Here is a 23,424-nt window from a genome sequence, read left to right as displayed (position 1 = left end):
TCGAACTATGCCCTTGACTTCGAATGGTTCTTCTCAACTCGGTTCTAATGTATCTACATGCTTCTGCACCTTTTGAAGAACTAAATGTCCGACCTGGAAACTGAGTGGTTGGACTTTGGAATTGTAGTGTCTGGCCATTCGATTTTCATATTTGGCTAAGCACAGTTGGGACACTTCCTTTTTTTCATCAAGGAGATAGAGGTTGAGGAGCAACTCTTCCTCGTTCCTTGCTTGCTCGTAGTATTTGACTCTTTTGGTGGGTATGTCGATCTCTACTGGCACCGCGCCCTCGGAACCAAAGGCCATGGAGAAGGGTGTCTTGCCCGTAGACTCACGTGGAGTGGTTCCGTAGGACCAGATGACTTCATGTAGCTCCTTGGCCCACCTGCCTTTCTTTGCATCTAACCTTAGCTTGAGACCACGCTTAATGATTTTATTAATCGACTCCACCAGTCCGTTGGCTTTAGGGTGAGTCAAGGACGAGCTGAGATGACTGATTTCGAACTTCTTGCAAAAGTCCTTGAACTTTGCATTATCAAACTGCTTGCCGTTGTCTGTCACAATGGCATTGGGTATACCAAAGCGGCAGATAATGTTTATCCTGATGAACGATGTGACCTCGGCTTCTGTGATGATGGCAAGCGCCTCCGCCTCGGCCCATTTGGTGAATTAGTCTACGGCAACGACTGCGTACTTAGTTTGCCCCTTGCCTAGAGGGAGTGGTCCGATCAGGTCCACTCCCTATTGGGCAAATGGCCAAGGGGCGAAGATCGGAGTGAGCTACTCAGGAGGCTGGTGAATAATGTTCGCAAAGTGCTGGCAATTGTCACACGTCTTCACGAACTCTTTCACATCTCGGTCTACCGTAGCCAATAGTAGCCTGACGAACAACCTTGGCAAGTAACGACCTAGCCCCCGAATGGTTTGCGGCAAATGCCTTCATGTACTTCTATTAAGACATAATTCCAATCTTTTTTAGAATTGCACTAGAGAAGAGGTAGAGAAAATCTGCATCGATACATGACTTCATCTCGGAGCACGTACTGAGCTGCACTTTGTGTCATTTTCTTTGCTTCCTTCGGGTCTGCTAGCACGTTGCCCATCAGGAATTCATAGATCGGATCCATCCACAATGAGGCTTGGGAGTCAACTTCCATGATGTCTGGCTCCAAGATGGAATGATTGTCTAGTATCTCTACCGGGACCGATCTCGCGAGGTCGGTCTCGTAGGCAGACGCAAATTTGGCTAAGGCGTTAGTGTTAGAGTTCTCAGACCTCAGAATCTGATTAATCTCGTAAGTCTAGAACTCGGCGATGTACGACCTGACCTTGTCCAGGTACCTTTTCCTTTATTTGGTTTACGATTAGCTGTGAATCGCTGAAAATTTGGATATGGGCAGCTTCTAGTCCTTTGGCCATGCGCAACTCGGCCAAAAGGGCATCGTACTCGGCCTCGTTATTTGAGGTACGGAAGTTGAAATGTAGGGCATACTCGAAGCGCATGCCATATGGTGCGAGTAGGAGCACGCCTGCGCTACATCCTCTTTCATTAGAGGACCCATCAACATACATGGTCCATGGCAGGTCGAATTCGGAAGTTTTAGGTGGTGGTGGTGTGAGCTCGGCTATAAAGTCGACTACCACTTGCCCCTTCATAGCTGTTCGAGGTTCGAATTGAATATCATATTCACTCAACTCTACTGCCCAATCCATTAATCTACCAGATGTCTTTGGCTTGTGGAAAACTTGCTTCAAAGGTAGGTTCGTGAGCATGGTCACGGTATGAGCTTGGAAGTAGGGCCTAAGTCTTCGGGCCAAGGTGACCAGGGCGAAGGCCAGCTTTTCCATTTGCGGATATCTGGTCTCGGCCTCGGTCATGACCTTACTCGTGTAATACACCAGACTCTGGCATACTTCCTCTTGCTTAATCAAGGCCGAGCTAACAGCGTTGTCAGACACTGCCAAATACAACTGTAACTTGTCTCTTAGCAAAGGTTTTGCGAGCAGAAGTAGTTCTTGAGCTGTTCAAAGGCTTCTCGCACTCGGACGTCCACTCGAACGATCCCTTTTTCTGTAACACTTTGAAAAAGGGGAAGCACTTGTCGGTAGATCTGGAGATGAATCTATTTAGAGCAGCGATTCTCTCGTTAAGCATTGTAGTTGTTTAGGAGTTTTCGGTGTTTGCATCTCGAGCACGGCCTTTATCTTTTATGTGTTGGCTTCTATTTCTCAGTTGTTCACCATGAAACCAAGGAACTTCCTTGATGAAACTCTAAAGGCACACTTGGTCGGGTTGAGCTTCATCTGATACTTTCGAAGAAGCCTGAAGGCTTCAGTCAGGTCGGCTAGGTGCTACCTAGACTACTTGCTTTTGACAAGTATGTCATCCACATACATCTCCATGTTATGTCTAACTTGGTTGGCAAACATTTTGTTTATCATCCATTGATAAGTTGCGCCTGAATTGTTTAGGCCAAATGACATAACTTTGTAGCAGTATTGGCCTTGATCAGTTATGAAGGAAGTGTGGACCTGGTCGGGCTCGTGCATTTTTATATGATTATACCTAGAGTAGTCATCCATGAAGGTGAGTAGCGCATGCTCGACCGTAACGTCTACGAGCTGGTCGATCCTCGGAAGTGGGAAGCAATTTTTTGGGCACGCATCATTGAGATTGGTGAAGTCTACACACAAGCTCCTCAGTAGGTGCAAGCCATTTCACGCTGGCTGTTTTTGAGCTGTTAGTCCTTGGAAGGCAGGACGATCTGCTTGGGTAGGGTTGCCTCATCCTCTAGGGCACAAACTGCTGACTCTTTGAATACTGAAGCATAGCACTATTTTGATGTTTTTTTGTTCACCTTGGATCATCTCAACCCCATTGACAGTTGAATACTTCATAACCTGATGAAGGGTCGACAAAATGGCCCGAAGTGGGTGGATGATCGGTTGCCCGAAGATGGCGTTATAAGCTGATCTGCCATCTATCACCACAAACTCAGCCATCTGGGTGACTTAGGTGTCGTCCTCGTCGATTGTGATGGGAAGTTATACATCCTTTAGGGGTGACAGATTCCCCTGGAAATCCAACTAAGGGTGTTGGACTCTTCCTGAGTTGTGCCCTGGTCCATCCCAAGGCCATATAGGTGGGGAAGGACAGAATATTAGCGGAGGCGCCGCCATCTATAAGTACTCGCCTGACCTGAACATGGTCGATCAGAGAAGAGATCACCAGGACATCATTGTGGGGCAAATTAATCCCTTACAGGTCAGAGTCGGAGAAGGAAATGGGGCAGGTCGGCCTTTGCTCCTGGATGGCGCAAAATTCGTGCCTAGCTTCTCTAGCAAGCTCCTTTATTTTGTTTCCGAATTGGCGATGATAAGAATCATGGTGTTCCGCACGTCTCCACTGGACCTATTACACGAGCCAAGGCTAAGAAGCTTCAACAAGCATTACTTATTCACGTACAAAATTGGATAGGCTCAGTTCAACCTTTATTTCAGATGCTGCAAAATAATCCAAGAGAGGACAATGTTGTGAAGGTCAACGTTTGCAAGATTGACGTTGTGCCAACATTTTAAAAATTCATTTGTTGTTTCTAAGTCATCAAACTTTGCTTGTAATTTTTGAGTTTTTGGTCTTCCAAATTATGGTTTCAACTTTAGAGTTCAATTCTGGGAAGTTATTAAGTAGACCAATTGTGGTCATTACTACTTATGGGTTTTATTTTGGAAAGTGAAGGGTTTGGGGTTTCACTCATATAATGGCTACAAAAAGCCCCATCCAAGCTATGTAAAAGGCAAATTGTAGCTTAATGAAATTTGATCTCTCAAGAGACATTTTTTCTTTAGAAATCCCTTTGCCATTTCTAAGGTTTCTTGCAATTCTTGTGATAGATTGCATTTTGAGCCATTTAATCCAACCTTGATCAAGTTTGATTGTGGAATGACTCATTTTAGAACAAGATCTCCATTCGTGCTTCTAGATCTTTAATCATAGAGGTAATCAATTTCTAGCCTTTCTCTTGGTTGATTCTAACTTGTTTAAGGAGGTGTTAATTTCTTTGATTCAAGGGTTCTTGCTCAACAAAAGCTTGATCATTGGCTGAGAATTAGGATTGCCTTATCATTTGGTATCAGAACATAGGTTGCATCTTTTTTGCCTACTCTAGAATTGATTCTATCTTTCATTTCAATTGTTCAGTGTTGATTTCTTGAAAAAAAAAAATCCAGAAGTTGTTCAAGTAGTGTTCTTGAGTTGTTCATTCATATTTCTCTTTAATCCGTTTCAAATTGCACAAAACTTTGTTGTTCATTGATAGTTATAATCAAATCTTGTTGTGACTATCCAAATTCGTAACTGCAGCATTTAATGATTGTAATGCCTATTGAAACTCCTTGATAACGTTCGAATTTAATTGTTTCTTCTGAAGTGTAACGTTAGATCTGAATGTTACCTTTCAAAGTTAAGAAGATCATTTAGTCAAAATCATAAAGTAATATATTAATTTTTGGAATTCCGTCTCTGTGTGCAATTTTAACGGAAAAATCCTGCTTTGCTTCTATACTTTATTCTTTTCAGAATTGAAGGAATTTGTCATTCAAATTTATTCTCTTTACTTCATAAAGACTAATTCCATCATATTTAGGGCTGTCTCTTTATTTGTGTGGCACATATCTCTGAATTTCGTAGAAGGCATCCTATCGTTGTTTTCTTTGTTCTAGTTGAGATTTCATAATTATCTTGTGTTGGCTGTTTTGAAATGTTCACTATTACAAGAATTGCTTGGACCACAAGTTAGCCTACCCAATATCAACATTTAGTCAGTTTCCCAAATAGCCTACCTTTGTGTGTGATAGACACGAGTGTTCCGAGTGAAAATCAGTGAGTTGAGTGTGTGAGGTCCTAAACATATTTAACTACTGTTTGTAACGTCATGAATCCAGATGGGGGAAATGGAGCAGATATTAGTGAAGCTAGGTGGAGAGAAGCACAAACCGGGGCCATTACTCGTTTAAACCAAGTAATTAGTTCCTTGGCAGACCGAATGGAGTGAATTGAAGTAGCTTTAGGAAATCCTCAAGGAATGGAAGTTAATGAAGGAGTTGAAAATGAAGAAGAAGATGATAATGTAACCCTTTTAGCCAGGCACAATCCAAGGGGAGTAAGAGGTGCAGGCCGGGGGAGAGGAAGGGGAAGAAGAGTGGGAAGATAAATGTTACCACTAAGAAGGGTTGATAGGGAGTACCAATATGAAAGGGAAAAGAGAGGGGTCGGGGGAGTGAAGCTTAAAATTCCATCCTTTCATGGGAGATCAGATCCGAAGGAGTATTTGCAATATGAAAGCAAAATCGAACATGTATTTGATTGAAACAATTTTAGTGAGGAAAGAAAGTTGAAAACTTGCAGTGGCTGAATTTTGTGATTATGCCAATATTTGGTGGACATCTTTGAAATCAGGAGAAACTATGAAGAACCAATTGAAACTTGGGAGGAATTAAAGGCTTTAATGAGGAAGAGGTACATTCCTAAGCATTATTCTCGAGAACTCAAGCAAAAACTCTATGCGTTGCAACAAGGATCCAAAAGTGTGGAAGACTATTATAAAGAAATGGAGGCCCTTATGAATAGAGCTGGAATTGATGAAGATGCGGAGGATACAATGGCTAGGTTCCTTGGCGGGTTGAATCGACCGTTGGCTCATCAAGTGGATAGACAAACTTATTTTGATATGAATGAGTTGTTACACCTTGCTGTCAAAATTGAAGTTCAATTAGCATGGGAGAAGGAGAACTCCAAGAGGTATACTTCTTCTAAGTCAACTTCTTTTTCTACTAATACTTGGAAAAAAAATGCAGATTTCAAACCTAGAGGAAAGTATGAGCTTGATAAAAAGGACAAGCCTGAGAGCTCCAAAGGCAAGGAAAAAGTGGAGGGATCTAAAAAGGTTCGAGACAGAAACAGGGACATCAAATGTTGGAAATGTCAAGGGATTGGTCATATTAGCCGTGATTGTCCAAACAAAAGAGTCATGATCCTTAAGAATGGAGACGTTGTTGCGGATGGTGAGGAAAGTGACCAAGATGAGCTAATTGAAGAAAAGCTCTAGGAGGATGAGGAGGAATTGGAAGATGGGAGTCATTTGGCACTTGTTACAAGGAGACTTCTTAACACTCAAGTTAAGGGGGATGATGTTAATGACCAAAGAGACAACCTATTCCACACACGGTGTTTAGTTAATGGGACTTCTTGTAGTCTTGTTATCGACAGTGGAAGTTGCACCAATGTAGTAAGTACATTCTTGATCAAAAGGCTGCAAATTCCAACTCAACACCATCCTAAACCTTACAAGCTTCAGTGGCACAACGATAGTAGAACAATGAAGGTTGTTTCTGAAGCTTGCATTTCTTTTACCTTAGGAAAGTGTAAAGATGAGATTTTATGTGATGTATTACCTGTGCATGCCGGTGACATCTTGCTTGGCCGACCTTGGCAATTTGATAGGAAGGTCATCTATGATGGTTATTTGAATAGGTACTCTTTTACAAAAGATGGTAAAAAAACAACTCTTGTACCTTTGCGTTCGGAAGATGTATTTGCTGATCAATTAAAGTTGGAGAAGAAAAGAAAAGATTTGAAGAAAAAGAATTGAAAGAAAAGAATGAGATGGGGAAAAAATAGAGGAAAATAGAGAGAAGAGAGAGAAAGAAATAGTGGAGAAAAGAGTGAAAAAAGAGATGAAATTGATAGAAAAGAAAAGAAAGTCAGTTGTTTGGCTAGAGTGGGAGAGGTGAGAAGAGCAATGTTTTCCCAAAAGCCCATATTTGTACTTATGTACAAAGAAGGGTATTTGGCTTCTAACGATAACCTTTTGCCTTTGCCGAGTTTTTTTCAACCTCTTTTGCAGGAATTTGAGGACGTGTTCCAAGAAGATATACCTAAGGGGTTACCTCCAATTAGAGGTATTGAACATCAAATAGACTTCATACCGGGGGCTACCATTCCAAATAGGCCAGCTTATAGAGCAAATCCAACTGAGACAAAGGAAATTCAAAGGCAAGTGGAGGAGCTCATGGAGAAAGGCTATGTTCGCGAAAGTTTGAGTCCATGTTCTGTACCGGTCATATTGGTGCCAAAGAAGGATGGAACTTGGCGGATGTGTGTGGACTGCAGAGCCATCAATAAAATCACTGTAAAGTATCGTCATCCTATTCCTAGGCTAGATGATATGCTTGATGAATTGCATGGTTCCTGTATATTTACAAAGATTGATTTGAAATCTGGATATCATCAAATTAGGATGCATGTAGGAGATGAATGGAAAACAACTTTCAAAACTAAATTTGGATTATACGAATGGCTTGTTATGCCTTTTGGGTTAACTAATGCTCCTAGTACATTTATGCACTTAATGAATCATGTTTTGAGAGAATACTTGGGGAAGTATGTTGTTGTGTATTTTGATGATATTTTGATTTATTCAAAGAATTTGCTTGAGCATGTAGAGCATGTTAGATCCGTTTTGATTACACTTAGAAAAGAGAGGCTTTATGCTAATTTTAATAAGTGTAGCTTTTGCATGGAAAAGGTTAACTTTCTTGGCTTCATAGTTGGTAAAAATGGACTTAAAGTTGATGAAGAGAAAGTTAAGGCAATTAGAGATTGGCCAACACCAAAAAATGTCAGTGAGGTTTGGAGTTTTCATGGTCTAGCTAGCTTCTATAGAAGGTTTATAAAGGACTTTAGTACCATAGCTACACCATTGAATGACTTAGTGAAAAAGAATGTTGTTTTTGAATGGGGGGAAATGCAAGAGAGAGCTTTCAATGAACTTAAGGGAAAATTAACCAATGCACCATTACTTGTCTTGCCTAACTTTGATAAAACTTTTGAAATCGAGTGTGATGCAAGTGGTTTGGGCATAGGTGCTGTTTTGATGCAAGATGGAAAGCCCTTAATGTATTTTAGTGAAAAACTAAATGGGGCTTCGTTGAACTATCCTACCTATGATAAAGAATTGTTTGCTTTAGTTCGTACATTAAAGGTATGGCAACACTACCTGTGGCTGAGAGAGTTTGTGATCCACACCGATCATGAAAGCTTGAAGCATCTTAAAGGTCAAAGCAAGCTAAATCGTAGGCATGCAAAGTGGGTAGAGTTTATTGAAACATTCCCCTATGTTATCAAATATAAGCAAGGTAGGGACAATGTGGTTGTTGATGCATTATCAAGAAGGTACAATCTCTTTACTTCTCTTAGTGCAAAAATTCTTGGATTTGAGCATATTAAGGAGTTATATAGAGATGACCTTGACTTTGGAACTATTTATGCATCTTGTCTTGGTGGGAAAGCTGTGGATGATTATTATGTGTTTCATGACTTTTTGTTTAAAAAAAGTAAGCTTTGTGTTCCTAAATGTTCTATAAGAGATTTGCTTGTGAAAGAAGCCCATGGGGGTGGATTGATGGGACATTTTGGGATTCATAAAACTTATGATATGTTGCATGAACACTTCTTTTGGCCTAAGATGAAACATGATGTGCATAAGGTTTGTAGCCAATGTTTTAAATGTAAATCGGCTAAGTCTAGATCACAACCAAATGGTTTGTATACTCCCTTGAATGTACCTAATGAACCTTGGACTAATATATCTATGGATTTCGTTCTTGGTTTGCCTCGAACTAAAAAGGGTAGAGATAGTATTTTTGTTGTGGTGGATAAATTTAGTAAAATGGCTCACTTCATAGCATGTAACAAGACAGATGATGCAAAGCATGTGGCTGACTTATTCTCTAGGGAGGTGGTAAGGTTGCATGGTATTCCTAGAACTATTGTTAGTGATATGGATGTTAAATTTTTAAGCCACTTTTGGAAGGTGTTATGGGGTAAGTTGGGTACTAAATTGTTGTTCTCAACTACATGTCATCCTCAAACTGATGGGCAAACCGAGGTGGTTAATAGAACATTGGGAGCATTACTTAGGACCATTATTTCTAAGAATATTAACTCTTGGGAAGAAAGTTTGCCATTTGTAGAGTTTGCATATAACAGGGCAATTCATAGTACCACACATTGTTCTCCTTTTGAGGTTGTTTATGGATTCAATCCACTTACACCCCTTGATTTGCTTCCTATTCCATCTAATGAATTTGTGAGTGATGCAGCCACAAGTAAGGCCGATTTGATCAAAACCTTACACAAAGAGGTCAAGGAGAGGATTGAAAAACAGAATTCGAAAGTTGCTTCACGTATTAACAAAGGACGGAAAGAACTGATTTTTCAACCGGGTGATTGGGTTTGGATACATTTTCGCACGAAGCGCTTTCCCTCGAAACGGAAGACAAAGTTACATCCACGAGGGGCTGGTCCTTATCAAGTTCTTGAAAGAATTAACAATAATGCATACAAGATTGATCTTCCAGGTGACTTTTCAGTAAGTTCTACTTTCAATGTTGCTGATTTGAGTCCTTTTGATGTAGGTGATGACTTATCTGATTCGAGGACGAATCCTGTTGAAGAGGGGGAAGATGATAAGAATCATGGTATTCCGCACGTCTCCACTAGACCTATTACACGAGCCAAGGCTAAGAAGCTTCAACAAACATTCCTTATTCACGTACAAAATTTGATAGGCTCAGTTCAACCTTTATTTCAGATGCTGCAAAATAATCCAAGAGAGGACGATGTTGTGAAGGTCAACGTTTGCAAGATTGACGTTGTGCCAACATTTTAAAGATTCATTTGTTGTTTCTAAGTCATCAAACTTTGCTTGTAATTTTTGAGTTTTTGGTCTTCCAAATTATGGTTTCAACTTTAGAGTTCAATTCTGGGAAGTTATTAAGTAGACCAATTGTGGTCATTACTACTTATGGGTTTTATTTTGGAAAGTGAAGGGTTGGGGGTTTCACTCATATAATGGCTACAAAAAGCCCCATCCAAGCTATGTAAAAGGCAGATTGTAGTTTAATGAAATTTGATCTCTCAAGAGACATTTTCTTTAGAAATTCCTTTGTCATTTCTAAGGTTTCTTGCAATTCTTGTGATAGATTGCATTTTGAGCCATTCAATCCAGCCTTGATCAAGTTCGATTGTGGAATGACTCATTCTAGAACAAGATCTTCATTCTTGCTTCTAGATCTTTAATCATAGAGGTAATCAATTTCTAGCATTTCTCTTGGTTGATTCTAACTTGTTTAAGGAGGTGTTAATTTCTTTGATTCAAGGGTTCTTGCTCAACAAAAGCTTGGATCATTGGGCTGAGAATTAGGATTGCCTTATCAGGCCCCCACTTGGCCCTCCGAAGTATTGATGACCCCAGGTCGATCATCTCTTCGAGGTCGTGTCCTTGAACGCTTCATCTCGTCTTTCTTTTATGTCGAGCTTGATCTCGGCTTGCAAACATATTTTTTGAAGTAGTCATCTTGAATTAAGTCTTCAATATAGCGCTTTATGACACGACCCGCCCCAAAACACCTACTCATTCTAGGACAAGTCGCGTTGACCATAAACCTCAACCAACTATAGAGTCTATAGTCAACTTTTTTCTGAATTTCTAAACTAATTAAGATTATTCTCTAATATATATAAAAAAAAGCGTAACACAATTCAATTCAGAAATAACTATTCTCCCACGACTTCTAAACATGTTGTACAACTACAAAGGTGCAGCTAATCTACTGGAGTTCATCTTAAATGTACATACAAAATGATATGCAAGTTCTGAGACAATGAGTGGCAGAAACTAGTTGGCTATCTCTTTGAAACTCAGGTGCAACATGGTGGAGAAAACAATGATAAACAGTGAGCTGTGAAGTTGAGTGAGCGACAATTTAATAAGAAAATATTTTAGTAAAACTGCTTTCATAAACAATTGAAAATTCAGTTCTTAAAACAAATTTCATAAACTGAAGTAACAACATCTCATTTAGATTTCATAAAACTTGAGTCACTAAGAATTCAGTAAACTTTCTTATAATAAATTGTAACAACAAACAATTTCTAAAATCACTTTCTAACACATACAAAATATCTCATTTCAAACAATAAACAGGTTAAGAAAACTCAACACCACATATGTATCCACATTCTATTCTGGTCTACTGGCGCAGAGTAATCTCAATACGCATATCAGAATAATTCTATTTCTGATCCACTGGCATAGAGTAATCTCAATATATACAGTAAAATAATTCTCTCAACCCGCGAAGTAAAATGGTCTCAAAGACCTTCTATTTTTGGGTATACTATAGAAACACATTTATATAGCATACGGGTAATCATCTGGATACAATAATATGGTGGTTTGAAAACTTCTTTCTGCATAAAATTCTCAATCTCATAAACAGTTTTAAAATTCTTCTTTTCTTATTTCTAAGAACTTTTCTTTCTCGAATCACTTATAAATATATTTCCTCCAACCATATTCATTAAATACAACAGTTTCTCAGAAAATCATAAAGCATTTCTAAATTCTCAGAACATTCATAAATTCTCAAAAACATTTCTATTCTTAGCGAACTCAATTTCTCAGCAGAAATGATCAAACGTAATATATATTTTCTTGAAGTTCTATAATAAATATCTTAAAATATTTAATAAAATAACCACTCACAAATCCTAGGAACAAGGTGAATTTGGATTGTACGCTGCTCCAATTTATGTTCGTCCTCAAATAATAACCAACCAAGTTTCAATACATACTTAATTCCAATCTAAAACTACAATTCTTTTAAACCCACAATATTCAATCAACACCCTCACTCTCTCTTTACAATCCAATTATACTTCTTTCTCTCTCATATTCCTTGTGAGTGGGACCCACATCCCATTTTCTTCACTTTTCAAATCCCTCACGTGAGTTTCCATGCTCCAACCATTTTTTTTCTTTGTTTAACCTCAACACATAAATTCTCTCTCTCTCTCCTCTAACCACTATTCACCTCCTTCCTTCCTTCAACACCAATAAATCAAGACTCTCTTGACCCCTTCATTTCCTCTTCTTTCTTTTTTTTTCTGCAGATTCTACCAACCCATATATGTTACCAAAAACACATAAACTGAAGCTAAACTCATCAATACATATATTCATGGAAATCAGAAATCCAAGTTGTCTATCTATTTCAAGAGATTCTTAGGCATAACAAAGAACCCATAAACTATTTCTTCAACCTCTATATCTTCCCAAATCTACAAATGAACAACTTTCATTACCACTTTTGATTAACTGCTACTGTTGGTTCTTCAATTCGATTTCAAAATCACCATCAACTTTTTCCTCTTTTCCTCTGTTTCGATTTCAATCGGCCAATGATCCCTTTTGTTTTTCTTTTTCCTTTTCGTTTCCTTTCTTTTCCTTTTCTTTCATTTTCTTCTTTTTTTTTCCCTATCACCACGTGTCCACTCACACAACATAGATGTGCACCCCATTTTTCAATTTCCTAATTTTTTTAAAACACAAATACTGAAATTAGTTTTTTCTTTTCTTTTTTAGCTCAAAATTACGAAAAATTCCCTTACACTTTAGCTCCCAGCAACTCGAGGTATCATGACCGTGATGCGATGAAAACAACAATAATTGTCCTTGTTGCATTTTTCTAGGTCTTCTCTAAGTTTTTCAGGGTGCTTGAGGAGCTTCTACATCATTGTCTCTTCGATGTTTGTGAGGATCTCAAAGATAGGAATGGTTATGGGAGTGTATCGCTTGTAAGGCCCTCTTCGGCTAGAGACCGAATCCCACCTTCGATAGTCAGATCGGCCCTGGGAGGGTTGAGAGGATGATCTCTTGTCCTTAGACTTGGAATCAGACTTCCATTTGTCCTTATTACTGAACTTCTTCTGGTCGGATCTTTTTTCTGTCTGAACTGTTTTTGTTCTGAGCAGCTCTTGCCCACAAATCACCTTTTTGGCCTTCTCCAAGACTTCAGCAAATGTGGAAGGCGCTTCTTCTCCCAGCTTGACCGTCAGTGTCTCATCGGCAAGGCCGGTGAGGAAGTAACACATGGCAGAATCATCTGAATAGTGCGTGACCTTGAGCTGCTCCTCTTGGAATCTGGTCACGTACTCCCTGAGTGTCTCCCCATCCTTATGTCGAATGGTGGCGAGGTGAGTGTCTCTCTTCCTGTCATAATATCGATAAGATAATTGACTTATAAATTCTTTCCTCCGCTGAGTATAGGTCGAGATCGACCTCGCTGGCAGCCTTTTATACCAAAGTTGAGCACATCCGATTGAGGCGATCTGAAATGCTCGACAATTGATGGCGTTTGATGCCGCCTGAAAATCCATGAGGCCCTCGAAGACCTCAACATAGTCCTTTGGATCCTTGGACCCATCGTAAGACTTCATGGCATGCGTTTTGAACTTAGGAGGGATAGATGCCTCCAAGTGAACGGTGATTCACCCATCTCGCCATCATCGAACAGATTCTATTTGTTCTCATACTTAGCCTTAAGTGCCTCAACCTGTTTGTCAAATTTGTTCTTCATCAGGTCGAACTCTTCCCTTGTGATCTCCTCTTCGGGTGTCAATGGATTATAATGAGATTGAGCTTCAAAATTCGAATTTGAGTTCTTCCATGAACAAGAAGGAGAGACACCCGCACCGCATACGGTAAAGTTCTTCTTCTTATTAGCAAGGACTTTCCTCATATTGTCCTCTTGCCGACTGTAATCAACCCCTCCGTTGTCGCAAACGCGTGCGTCGTCATCAAAGGGGAGAGGTGGATCTTGGTCATCACCATCGTGATGCAGGTCCTTAGCTCCGCCCTAGGCCTTGGATTAAGACCCAATTCGGTTCGCCTGCATCAGTTCGTTATAAGTTTTTTCCATTGTGCGCACTCGATTGCATATCGTCCAGCTCCCGTTGGAGAGTATTGAGATCCACAGGTGGTATGCCCTTCGTGAGGTCTTTTTCAAGACTCCACCTCAACCTCGGTTGGTCTTGGCAGGCCTCGGATGATTAGGAGGCAAGGTTGTTTTTGCATTGCGGGTCGACCTATAAGGCTGATAAACTCCCTGGCCTCCTTGGCCTTGATCTTCAGCGACTTTGGCATTGACCTCGCGCTGGAGGCCGTTATTGCCATTCAGACCTGTCCGATCTGCCGACTTGGCGAAGTTAGCTGGCTGAACCATCTCAGATTGGTTTGTGCTTGGGATGACTTAAGTTGTCCGTTCCTCAAGACGACGCCAAATGTTTATGCAATGAATGGCACAACGTCAAACCTTAGTCAACCTCGCACTCGATCCTAGCTCCGACTTGGATCACAATGGGAAAACCTGCACAAGAGGGTAAAATCTCCGACGCTCAAGTCAGTAAGTAACTCAGACTCAATATTAAGTTCGAGGAGAAATTCAATACCCGATGGTGAAATGATGCCCTCTATTTATAGGTTTAGGCTCCGATAGGGATTGCGACAGGCAGTTATCCTGGTCGGAATTGAGGTCGAACCTATCGGCTTGAGCAGGTCAAACCCAGAAAGTTTAACTTGAATATTGATGGCTTAACAAGAGAGATAATGACTAAGTTATCCACCTTGGAAGGTTCCGGGTGGAGCTAAACAAAAGTTTATATGGGGATACTCCCCTAAACGAATCACTGTCCTCCACGTGGCACTCTAATTTCCTTCCCCAAATAGTGTTCAATTTATTTCCGCAACCATTTTAAAGTTTTATGTTAATAAAATTAAGAAAATAATTAAGAAATTTAAACCTATATATACTGAAAATAAACATGAAAATAGTTCAAAAGATGGGAATGATATAGAAAATGTAAAACATTGAAAAATTATAATACATAAATTAATTTAAAATCTAATAACACAATATAACTATTAATGAATGATTTGATTCATATTTTTTTATTTAGGTATAAGTTTTATCATTTTTTCTTTTTAACTTGTTTTATTAATAATGATTTCCATTAATTTTATTTTTTTACAATTATACTAATTATAAATAATAAAATTTATTTAACACTGATGACATTTTATAGAAAAATGGAAATAGATATTTTATAGATTTAAAGCATGTACTAACTTAGTTAAATAAATTGTTTTTGTAATAAATATATAAAATAAAATTTGTTATCATGTGCGTTGCACGTCATGTGGTATTGAAACGCCTATTTTTGTTTTTCATTTATAAATTATTGTTGTCGTTACAAATAGCTAATAATTATTGTATAAGTTCTGTAGAGTGGCGGATCCACGATTTTACGCTTGGGCACAAAGGCATATAAATGTTATGGAAAAATACTAATTTTAAACTTGAACTTGGCCATGTGTATCAATTTGTATCTTACAAAATGTTGTAATTTTTACATATGTTGCAAATTTTACCTTTTGATGAATTTTTATTTGAAAATTTGTTGAAAAAAATATTCTCGTGTGTCAAAAGAAAAAAAAATTGTATGAAATAATTGATAAGATTTAAAAAAAACAATATTAAAGTTGTCTTTTTAGCTTAAATTATAAGTTTTGGGAGATCTAATAACTTTTTGTATACTATTCTAACTTAATTTGACAAACTTGATTTAAATTAGTGAGTTTTTTGAATTTTTTTATTGAATTGAGTCATAAAAATTATGACATTTAAATAAGTTTAGGATTATAATTATTAAAAAAATTATTTTTTTTTTATTAAAAAAACTTAATTAGACATAAAAGTTAAAATTATTTATTTTAAATAAACCATACATTTATCTAAAATATAATATTTAAAAATTAAAATAGGCTTTAGATTTAATGATATCGCAATATTTTTTTTTGAAACACATATCCCAATAAAATTATAATTTAAAAAAGAAAAAATAAAGAAAAAGTGCTAAAAATGCACAATATATATATACACACACGCGCGACCCGTGATTCAAGCTAAAAACATTAAAACATTAAAAGAAATAAAAAAATAAGGTAAAATACACTTTTAGTCCGGAATTTTGAGTTAGGTGTCAATTTGCACTTTAGTCCCCAAAGTTACCGTTAGTTTGACTAACGGAAAAATGACGTGGCATTTGAGTGGTTAATTTTTGGATGAGCTGGTAATTTTTATTAATTTTATATTAATTTAGGTTTAGTTGGTTTTTTTTATAATTATTATATTATTCCTTTTTCTTTCTTTTCCCTCTCCCTCCACTCCCTCTAACTTCTTCTCCCCTTTCTTCTCGGCTAGATTGGCTGACCCATCATCCGCATAAGTCTGTTGGCAGCGACTCTGCCATTGGCATCGTCGTCATTGTCTTCTTCATCTGCTTCCTCATTCAATCAAATTGTCTTTGTCATTGTTCACGCTTGTTTTCTTGGCAGATGAGAGATTTTTCTGAGAATATGTACTCGAGGGTTTTGGAAGTATATGAAACTGATGAACCCAGTTGAAGAAATTAGAGTTTAGAGTAGGGAAGGTCAAAAGAATTGGATGAGGGGAGGCTAGGGGAGGGAAAAAAAGATATTAAAAAACAATAATAAAAAAAGCCAACTAAACCTAAATTAGTATAAAATTAATAAAATAGATTCTCAATTTCTCTCTGGAAATTGTAGAAGGTGGCAGCCGTGGGTGCTGAAGGGGGGTCCTTGGGTGCCGTCGGAGGGTATTTGGGAGGGCTTCTTAGTCAATGTTCTGACATATGGCTGAAGAATTACGGAGTAAGCACGTGGCAAGGCACTTCACGGAGGAGGAGAAGGGTCAACAAATAGATCTGCAAGACAAGGACATCAACTGTTACGAGATAAATTTGGTGAATACACTAGTGTGCAAGATTCTAACGATGAAACGCATCAGCCCGGAAATTTTCAAATCTATGATCATACGGATTTGGGGTGTCGAAGGCATCAAGATCAAGAATGCTGGGCGGAATATCTACCTTTGTCCATTTCGGTACCAGAAGGACAAGCAACAAATTGTTAAGGAAGGACCATGGTTTTTCGATAAATTGTTGTTGCTTTTTGAGGAACCAAAAGCCAATACGAGCATCTCGGAATTGGACTTCAGGTATGTATATTTTTGGATCCATTTCCATGAATTGCCACTTGCAGGATTTTCTAGAAATGTGGCCAAGGCAATTGGAGAAATGTAGGAAAATTCGAGGAGGTGGATAGTGATGAGGATGGACAATGCTTGGGAGAAACGTTGCGCGTTCGGATTACCATTGATATTCGAAAACCTTTGAGAAGAGGGGTGCTGTTGAAGGTCGGATCAATGGCGGATGAAAAATGGATCCCCATCACATATGAAAAACTCCCCGACTTTTGTTATGGGTGTGGCAAGCTAGGACATGTTGTTAAAGAGTGTGACGTACATGTTCCTGTTAGTGATACTCCTTACCAGTATGGAACGTGGTTGCGGACTCCAAATTCAACCAGACGCCCACGCGAAGGGAGGAGCTTTGATCATAAACATTGGAGAGGTCGTGAAAGGGGACGCAACCAAGGATATTCTTGGGCGAGAGACGGGAAGGAATCAGAGAGGACACAGCGGTTGAGGTGTCATCAGATCTCAGAGAAAGTTCCGGCAAAACTCATAAGATTCCAAACATTAAAGGGAAAGAGCCATTCACGGGGAACGGTTTGGAAAGTATGGATCCACTAATAAATGCACAACGGAAACAAATTAATGGAGAAGATAACCAAATCGAGGATTTTGTGGACCTGGGAGAAAAATCAACTATTTTGGTGGGTGAGAAAGTTTCTTTTGACCAGGTTGTTTTTAAAAGCCCAAACTGGGAGGATAAACTGATTAAACCGAACCAACTGGGTTGGAGTACTAACAAGGATGAACCGTTGGATCAAACCAGAAAACCGAACCGTTTATTCTACATGGAAAAACCGAACCAGTGGTCCACTCAAACCTAGCGAAAGGCTCCCAACCCATCTCAAATACTACAGGTCCCACGATTAAGGGAGACCATGACCGGCAGGGGACTAGCATGAAATCTACTTGGAAAAGACAGAATCAAATTGTGACTGGAAATCAGGGTGGTGGGAGGCCACTTATTACTATTGGGTCTCAATTAACAAGCAAGAAGCTGAATTTGGATCATGATGATGAGAATAGCTACAACAAAAAACACTGTGTGGATTCAGATGGATGCAATAACACTCAATCGGTGGAGGCTGTGGATCAGTCCCACCGACAACAATGAAAATCCTAAGCTGGAATGTTCGGGGTATGAGAAACCCCCAAACATTAAGAGCACTACGACATCTAGTGCGTAGTCTTAATCCCCAGCTGATGTTCCTGATGGAAACCAGATGTAAAAACAAGTTGGAAGAGAAATTGAAAAGAGAGTTAAATTATGCGTCTAGTATCTGTGTTCCGAGTAACGGCAATAGTGGAGGTCTGATGCTCCTGTGAAATGAGGAGACTGATCTTTCTTTGCGATCCTTCTCTTCAGGACACATTGATACAGTCATTAAAGAAGGTTGTGGGTGGTGGCGCTTTACTGGATTTTATGGGCATCCTAATCAGGAGAGACGAAAGGAGTCTTTGGACCTTTTGACAAGATTAAATAATATTTCACATTTACCTTGGATTATAGGAGGAGACTTTAATGAGATTTCTTCACAAGACGAGAAGAAGGGTGGTCCTCGTCGCCGCAGTTGTCTTATTCAGAATTTTAGACATGTGATTGACCATTTTAGTTTGCTAGATACAGGTTATCGAGGTGATGCTTTTACCTGGTGTGATGGGCGATTTGCAACCCAACCAACTTGGGAAAGGCTTGATAGATTTCTCATCAACACCGAAATGTGTCAACGATTTGCAGATAGAGGTAAGTCACCTAAATTTTATGGCTTCGGATCATAGACCGATTCTTGCGAGCTGTAGTAGCCTTGCAATGGTTGATCAAGTTCCTACCAGGAAAAATAAGATTCTTAGGTTTGAGGAATGTTGGGTGCTGTCAAGTGACAAAGGGCCAAAGCCAATCCAATCGGTTTTTCAGGAGAAGTTGGCTTGTTGTTTGTGCATGTTGATTAACTGGAAGAAAGCTTTGCTGGGAGGATCCATTAGGAGGGCAATTGGGCGAAAAGAAAAGGAAATACAGGAGATCATTAGGAGCAACGCCAGAACTTGAAAGTCTGATATGGTTGCGGCTGAGCATGATCTTGAAAAACTCCTTGAGGAGGATGAAATATATTGGAAACAAAGAGATCGAGAAGATTGGCTCCAATGGGGTGACAGGAATACGAAATGGTTTCATTTGCGGGCAAGTCATCGAAGAAAGAGAAACAGAATTACGGGTCTTAGGGATGATAATGGTGTGTGGACCAGTAGTCATGAGGATTTTGAGAGGATAGCTTCGTCGTACTTCCAGAATCTGTTTTCCTCAGACTGCCCATCTCAGGCGAATATAGATGTTATTTTAGAAGCAATTCCCACTACCATATCTGAGGATCAGAATAGGGAGCTTACTCGTGTTTTTACCCCGGAGGAAATCAAAAACACTATTAAAGGGATGCATCCCACGAAGGCTCCTAGTCCAGATGGGGTGAATGCTCTTTTTTATCAAAATATTGGGATATTGTAGGAGAGGAAACAACTCAGCTCTGTCTAAACTATCTTAACGGCAGTGGTACGATTTCTGAGATAAACAAAACGTACATTGTGCTTATTCCAAATATCAAAGCCTTCCAGCATGAAAGATTTTTGCCCTATTAGTTTATGCAATGTGGTTTACAAGATAATTGCTAAAACTCTAGCTAAGAGGTTGAAAAAGGTGCTAGATGGGGTCATTTCTCAGTCCCAATCCGCTTTTGTTCCTGGTTGAATCATCTCAGATAATGCTATTATTGGCTTCGAGTGCATTCATACCCAAAATAATAGAAGATCTGGGAAAGAGGGGACTATTGCGCTAAGGCTTGATATGTCTAAAGCCTATGATCGAGTGGATTGGAATTATATCAAACAGGTGATGATTAAAATGGGCTTTTGCGAAAGATGGGTCAATCTAATTATGCAATATGTGGAGTCTGTACAATTTACCGTTCTTATCAATGGAGAGCCTGGACAACCTTTCTCGCCCCAAAGGGGACTGCGTCAGGGAGATCCCTTATCCCCTTATCTATTTCTTTTTTGTGCAAAAGGGCTTTCTGCTCTTCTGACTGAGGAAGAACAAAAACGCCATTTTTCTGGATTACATATTAATAAGCATTGTCCCACTATAACACATCTTTTTTATGTAGATAACAACCTAATTTTCTTCAAAGCAGCCAGGAAAGATTGCCAGACGCTAAAAGGAATTTTCAATGCCTATGCTAAAGCATCGGGTCAAGTGATCAACTTTGATAAATCACAATTCACGGCCAGCAAGAATACTAGTTTGGGAATTATTGAATATATCAAGAGCGAGCTAAATGTAACCTTCACTGAGCACCTGGGGCAGTACCTGAGACTTCCGTCTCAAATATCTCGTAACAAATGTCAAGTATTTCAAGCTATTAAAGATAGAGTGTGGAAAGTGTTACAACGGTGGAAGGAAAAACCTTTTTCGATAGGAGGAAAGGAGGTCCTAATAAAAGCAGTTGCACAAGCCATCCCAAATTACACAATGAGTTGTTTCAAGCTCCCGATGACTCTTTGCAATGAGATTAACGGACTTTATCGGTGCTTACCATTTGGGTATGGGTGCTATTGGGGAAGGAGAAGCTTCTTCCTCTAGTAATGATAGACAAAGACGAATGTGGAAGTCTCTATGGTCGGCTAAAGTTGCCCCAAAAATTAGAATTTGCTGCTGGAAACTTATAAATGATATTCTTCCTTCCAAATCTAATTTAATTAAGAAAGGAATTCGAACTGATATGTGCGTTTTGTGAAGGAAGCATGAGGAGTCCATAAAGCACCTACTTTGGGAGTGTAAGCTAACAAAAAAATGTGGAGATATTTTCTAAATTCAAATGTTATGTCATGTGACTCTGACAGGCACTCATGGTCGAATATGGACTTTTGGGACTACATTTTGGACAACATCAAGCAACAAGAGTTAGATGGACTTTTGGGACTACATTTTGGACAACATCAAGCAACAAGAGTTGGCTACTGTGATGATTGTGGCTTGGCAAATTTGGACCTACAGAAACATAGTGATTTTTGGAGGAGAACAACCAGACAATCTCAGACTCCAATCTCAAATAAACAAGCAGATTAATATTCAGGGTCAAGGTGATGCATCGGGTCAAACAAATGGAACTGACGGACAAAGCCTCCCAAATATCAACATGCAAAATCATCAACATTTCGAGGGGCAAAGACAAACCTCTATTCTTGTTCGTTGGCAGCCTCCTCCTCGAGATTCTTGGAAGATTAACATGGATGCATCTTGGTTTGATCCACAACAGAGGGGTGGTCTCGGATGGGTTATTCGAAATTGGAAAGGAGAAATTCAACAAGCAAGAAATATTTTTGTCCAAAATCAATGCAGTATCAAGAATTTGGAAGCTCTGGCTATGTTGGTAAGCCTTCGAAGGCTGGAAATCAAGAAGGGAAGAATATTTACCTTGAAACGGACTCGTTGGAAGCTGAATCGTTGGTGGCAAACAGAGATTCGGACCTTACCGAGCTTTTCTGGATTGCTGAAGAAATTCGAACACTAATGGAACTGAAATCGGTGGTCACTCTACGCTCGATTAACAGGGAAGAAATTTGAACACTAATGGAAATGAAATCGGTGGTCACTCTACGCTCGATTAACAGGGAAGCCAACAAAATTGCGATGCAATATCTCGGACGGCCATGGCTGAAGATTCTATGAAAGTCTGGGGCTTTGGGTTCGAAGATTTCTCTCAGTGGCTTTCTCGTTTAGTTGAAACTGATTTGTTAATTGCCTTTATTTTATTTTGTTTCAAAAAAAATATAAAATTAATAAATTGAGATCAGGAATTAAAAGTGTTTTTATCTAAAAAAAATAAATAGAGTGAGGGAGAGCGATTCAAACTCAAGAAACGAAGGAAGGGAAAGAAGTCAAGGGTTGGGGGAGAACCATCCATGCAAACAGAGAATTGATTAAATATTTGAGTACTATAATATATTTTTCTAAAATCCAAGGGGGCACGTGCCTCCCGGCCCTCACGTGGATCCGCCCCTGCGGTGCAGGCACATATATATATTTTTTCCCTCTTTAAACCATTGTTTTTTATATCCAGTTCTTATTTTAAATGCATTTTAATTTCAATTTTGCATAACTTATCGAAGTTGATATACATCTAATCTATATATGATATATATCGGATGTATATTTGTATTTGATATACATCCAATCTATATCTGATGTACATTCGATATAGCTCTGATATACTTTTGATATACATCTGATGTACCCCTTAATCTGGTCAATACAAGGGTATCATGAAAATAGTTTAAACTTGTAATCAAGCTAAACTCCCTCGATTCAAATCTTACAAAGTTCTCATTTATATTGAATATTAGTGTATCTTCGGCAAACTTTTAAAGATTTCTATTTGGGTTGGTGCTAGCATCTTGATAATATTATTTATTATTTCTAATATTGTTGCACTTTTGCATCAAAATGCCATATTTCATTATTATGTTAAAGTAAAATAAAAATTATATAAGATGTAAATAATATTATCGCATTAATAGTATATCAGACAGTCATATCAGTAGTATATCAAACAATCATTTCAATAGTATATCAAACACTCATATCAGTAGTATATCAGACACTCATCTAAACAGTACATCGCATGTATATCAGATATACATATCAGTAATATATCACACACTCATATCAGTAGTATATCACATAGGATGGGGAAATCGAAACGTAGGTTTTCTAGGCTTGAGTCTGCAGGACAATGTTGTCATTTAATATGTGGGCTTCCGGTTTTTTTTTTTAGAAAAAAATGTTATATTTGAAAAACCAAAACATGATTGCTATTTTGCTTATTTTGGTTTTTTTTTTTTTTTTGCCATATCATAAGTTGGCTAACCATTTTCTCAACTTTTTCTTTCAAAAAAAAATATTATAAACATTTTCACTGATATTGTTTAAATTAACATTTTCAAAAATATATTTTTCTAAAAGTAGTCACCAATATATTTTCAAGAGATATTTATTAATTATATACTTAATTTAAATTTTAAACTATTGTCTCTTTACTTATCAAACTTATCATAATGAAAATCGTATTGCATAAAATTGAGTTTTATAGAATACCATCATTATTATTATTATTATTATTATTATTATTATTATTATTATTATTATTATTATTTAATAATATTCTATTTAGTAAGGTAAGATTTTGTCAAGTATTATATTCATTAATCAAATACATAAATAGAAATACTATAAATTGAAAAAAAAATACAATTTATTTTACAAAAAAAAAATTGACAGTATCTATCTATTTTAAATTGATAAATTTATAATGCTAAAAATTAGCCTAAAGCATCATTAAAACTTTTATCAAATAAAAG

General features: G+C 38.3%; 1 protein-coding gene and 1 long non-coding RNA gene across 2 annotated transcripts; both read right to left on the bottom strand.

Moving 5' to 3' along the window:
- Positions 1-826: 826 nt before the first annotated feature.
- Positions 827-3,003, bottom strand: LOC148213138 (uncharacterized). Its single transcript, XM_088123294.1, has 3 exons — positions 2,859-3,003; positions 1,342-1,958; positions 827-949 (listed from the first exon to the last, which is right to left on the bottom strand). The coding sequence occupies exons 1-3, from the start codon at positions 3,001-3,003 to the stop codon at positions 827-829; spliced, it is 885 nt and encodes a 294-aa protein (XP_087979420.1).
- A 13,338-nt stretch (positions 3,004-16,341) lies between these two features.
- On the bottom strand, positions 16,342-22,131 carry LOC111023652 (uncharacterized). The gene is made up of 2 exons (XR_002603179.2): positions 21,242-22,131; positions 16,342-16,687 (listed from the first exon to the last, which is right to left on the bottom strand). It is a non-coding gene; the product is annotated as an uncharacterized LOC111023652 (long non-coding RNA).
- Between the last annotated feature and the right edge of the window lie 1,293 nt (positions 22,132-23,424).

This window comes from Momordica charantia, assembly GCF_013281855.1.
Source record: "Momordica charantia cultivar OHB3-1 chromosome 1 unlocalized genomic scaffold, Mcharantia_2.0 BLBB01000001.1, whole genome shotgun sequence".
Taxonomy (NCBI): domain Eukaryota; kingdom Viridiplantae; phylum Streptophyta; class Magnoliopsida; order Cucurbitales; family Cucurbitaceae; genus Momordica; species Momordica charantia.
Note: the sequence above shows the minus strand (reverse complement) of the source record. Positions and strands in the feature narration are given on the sequence as shown.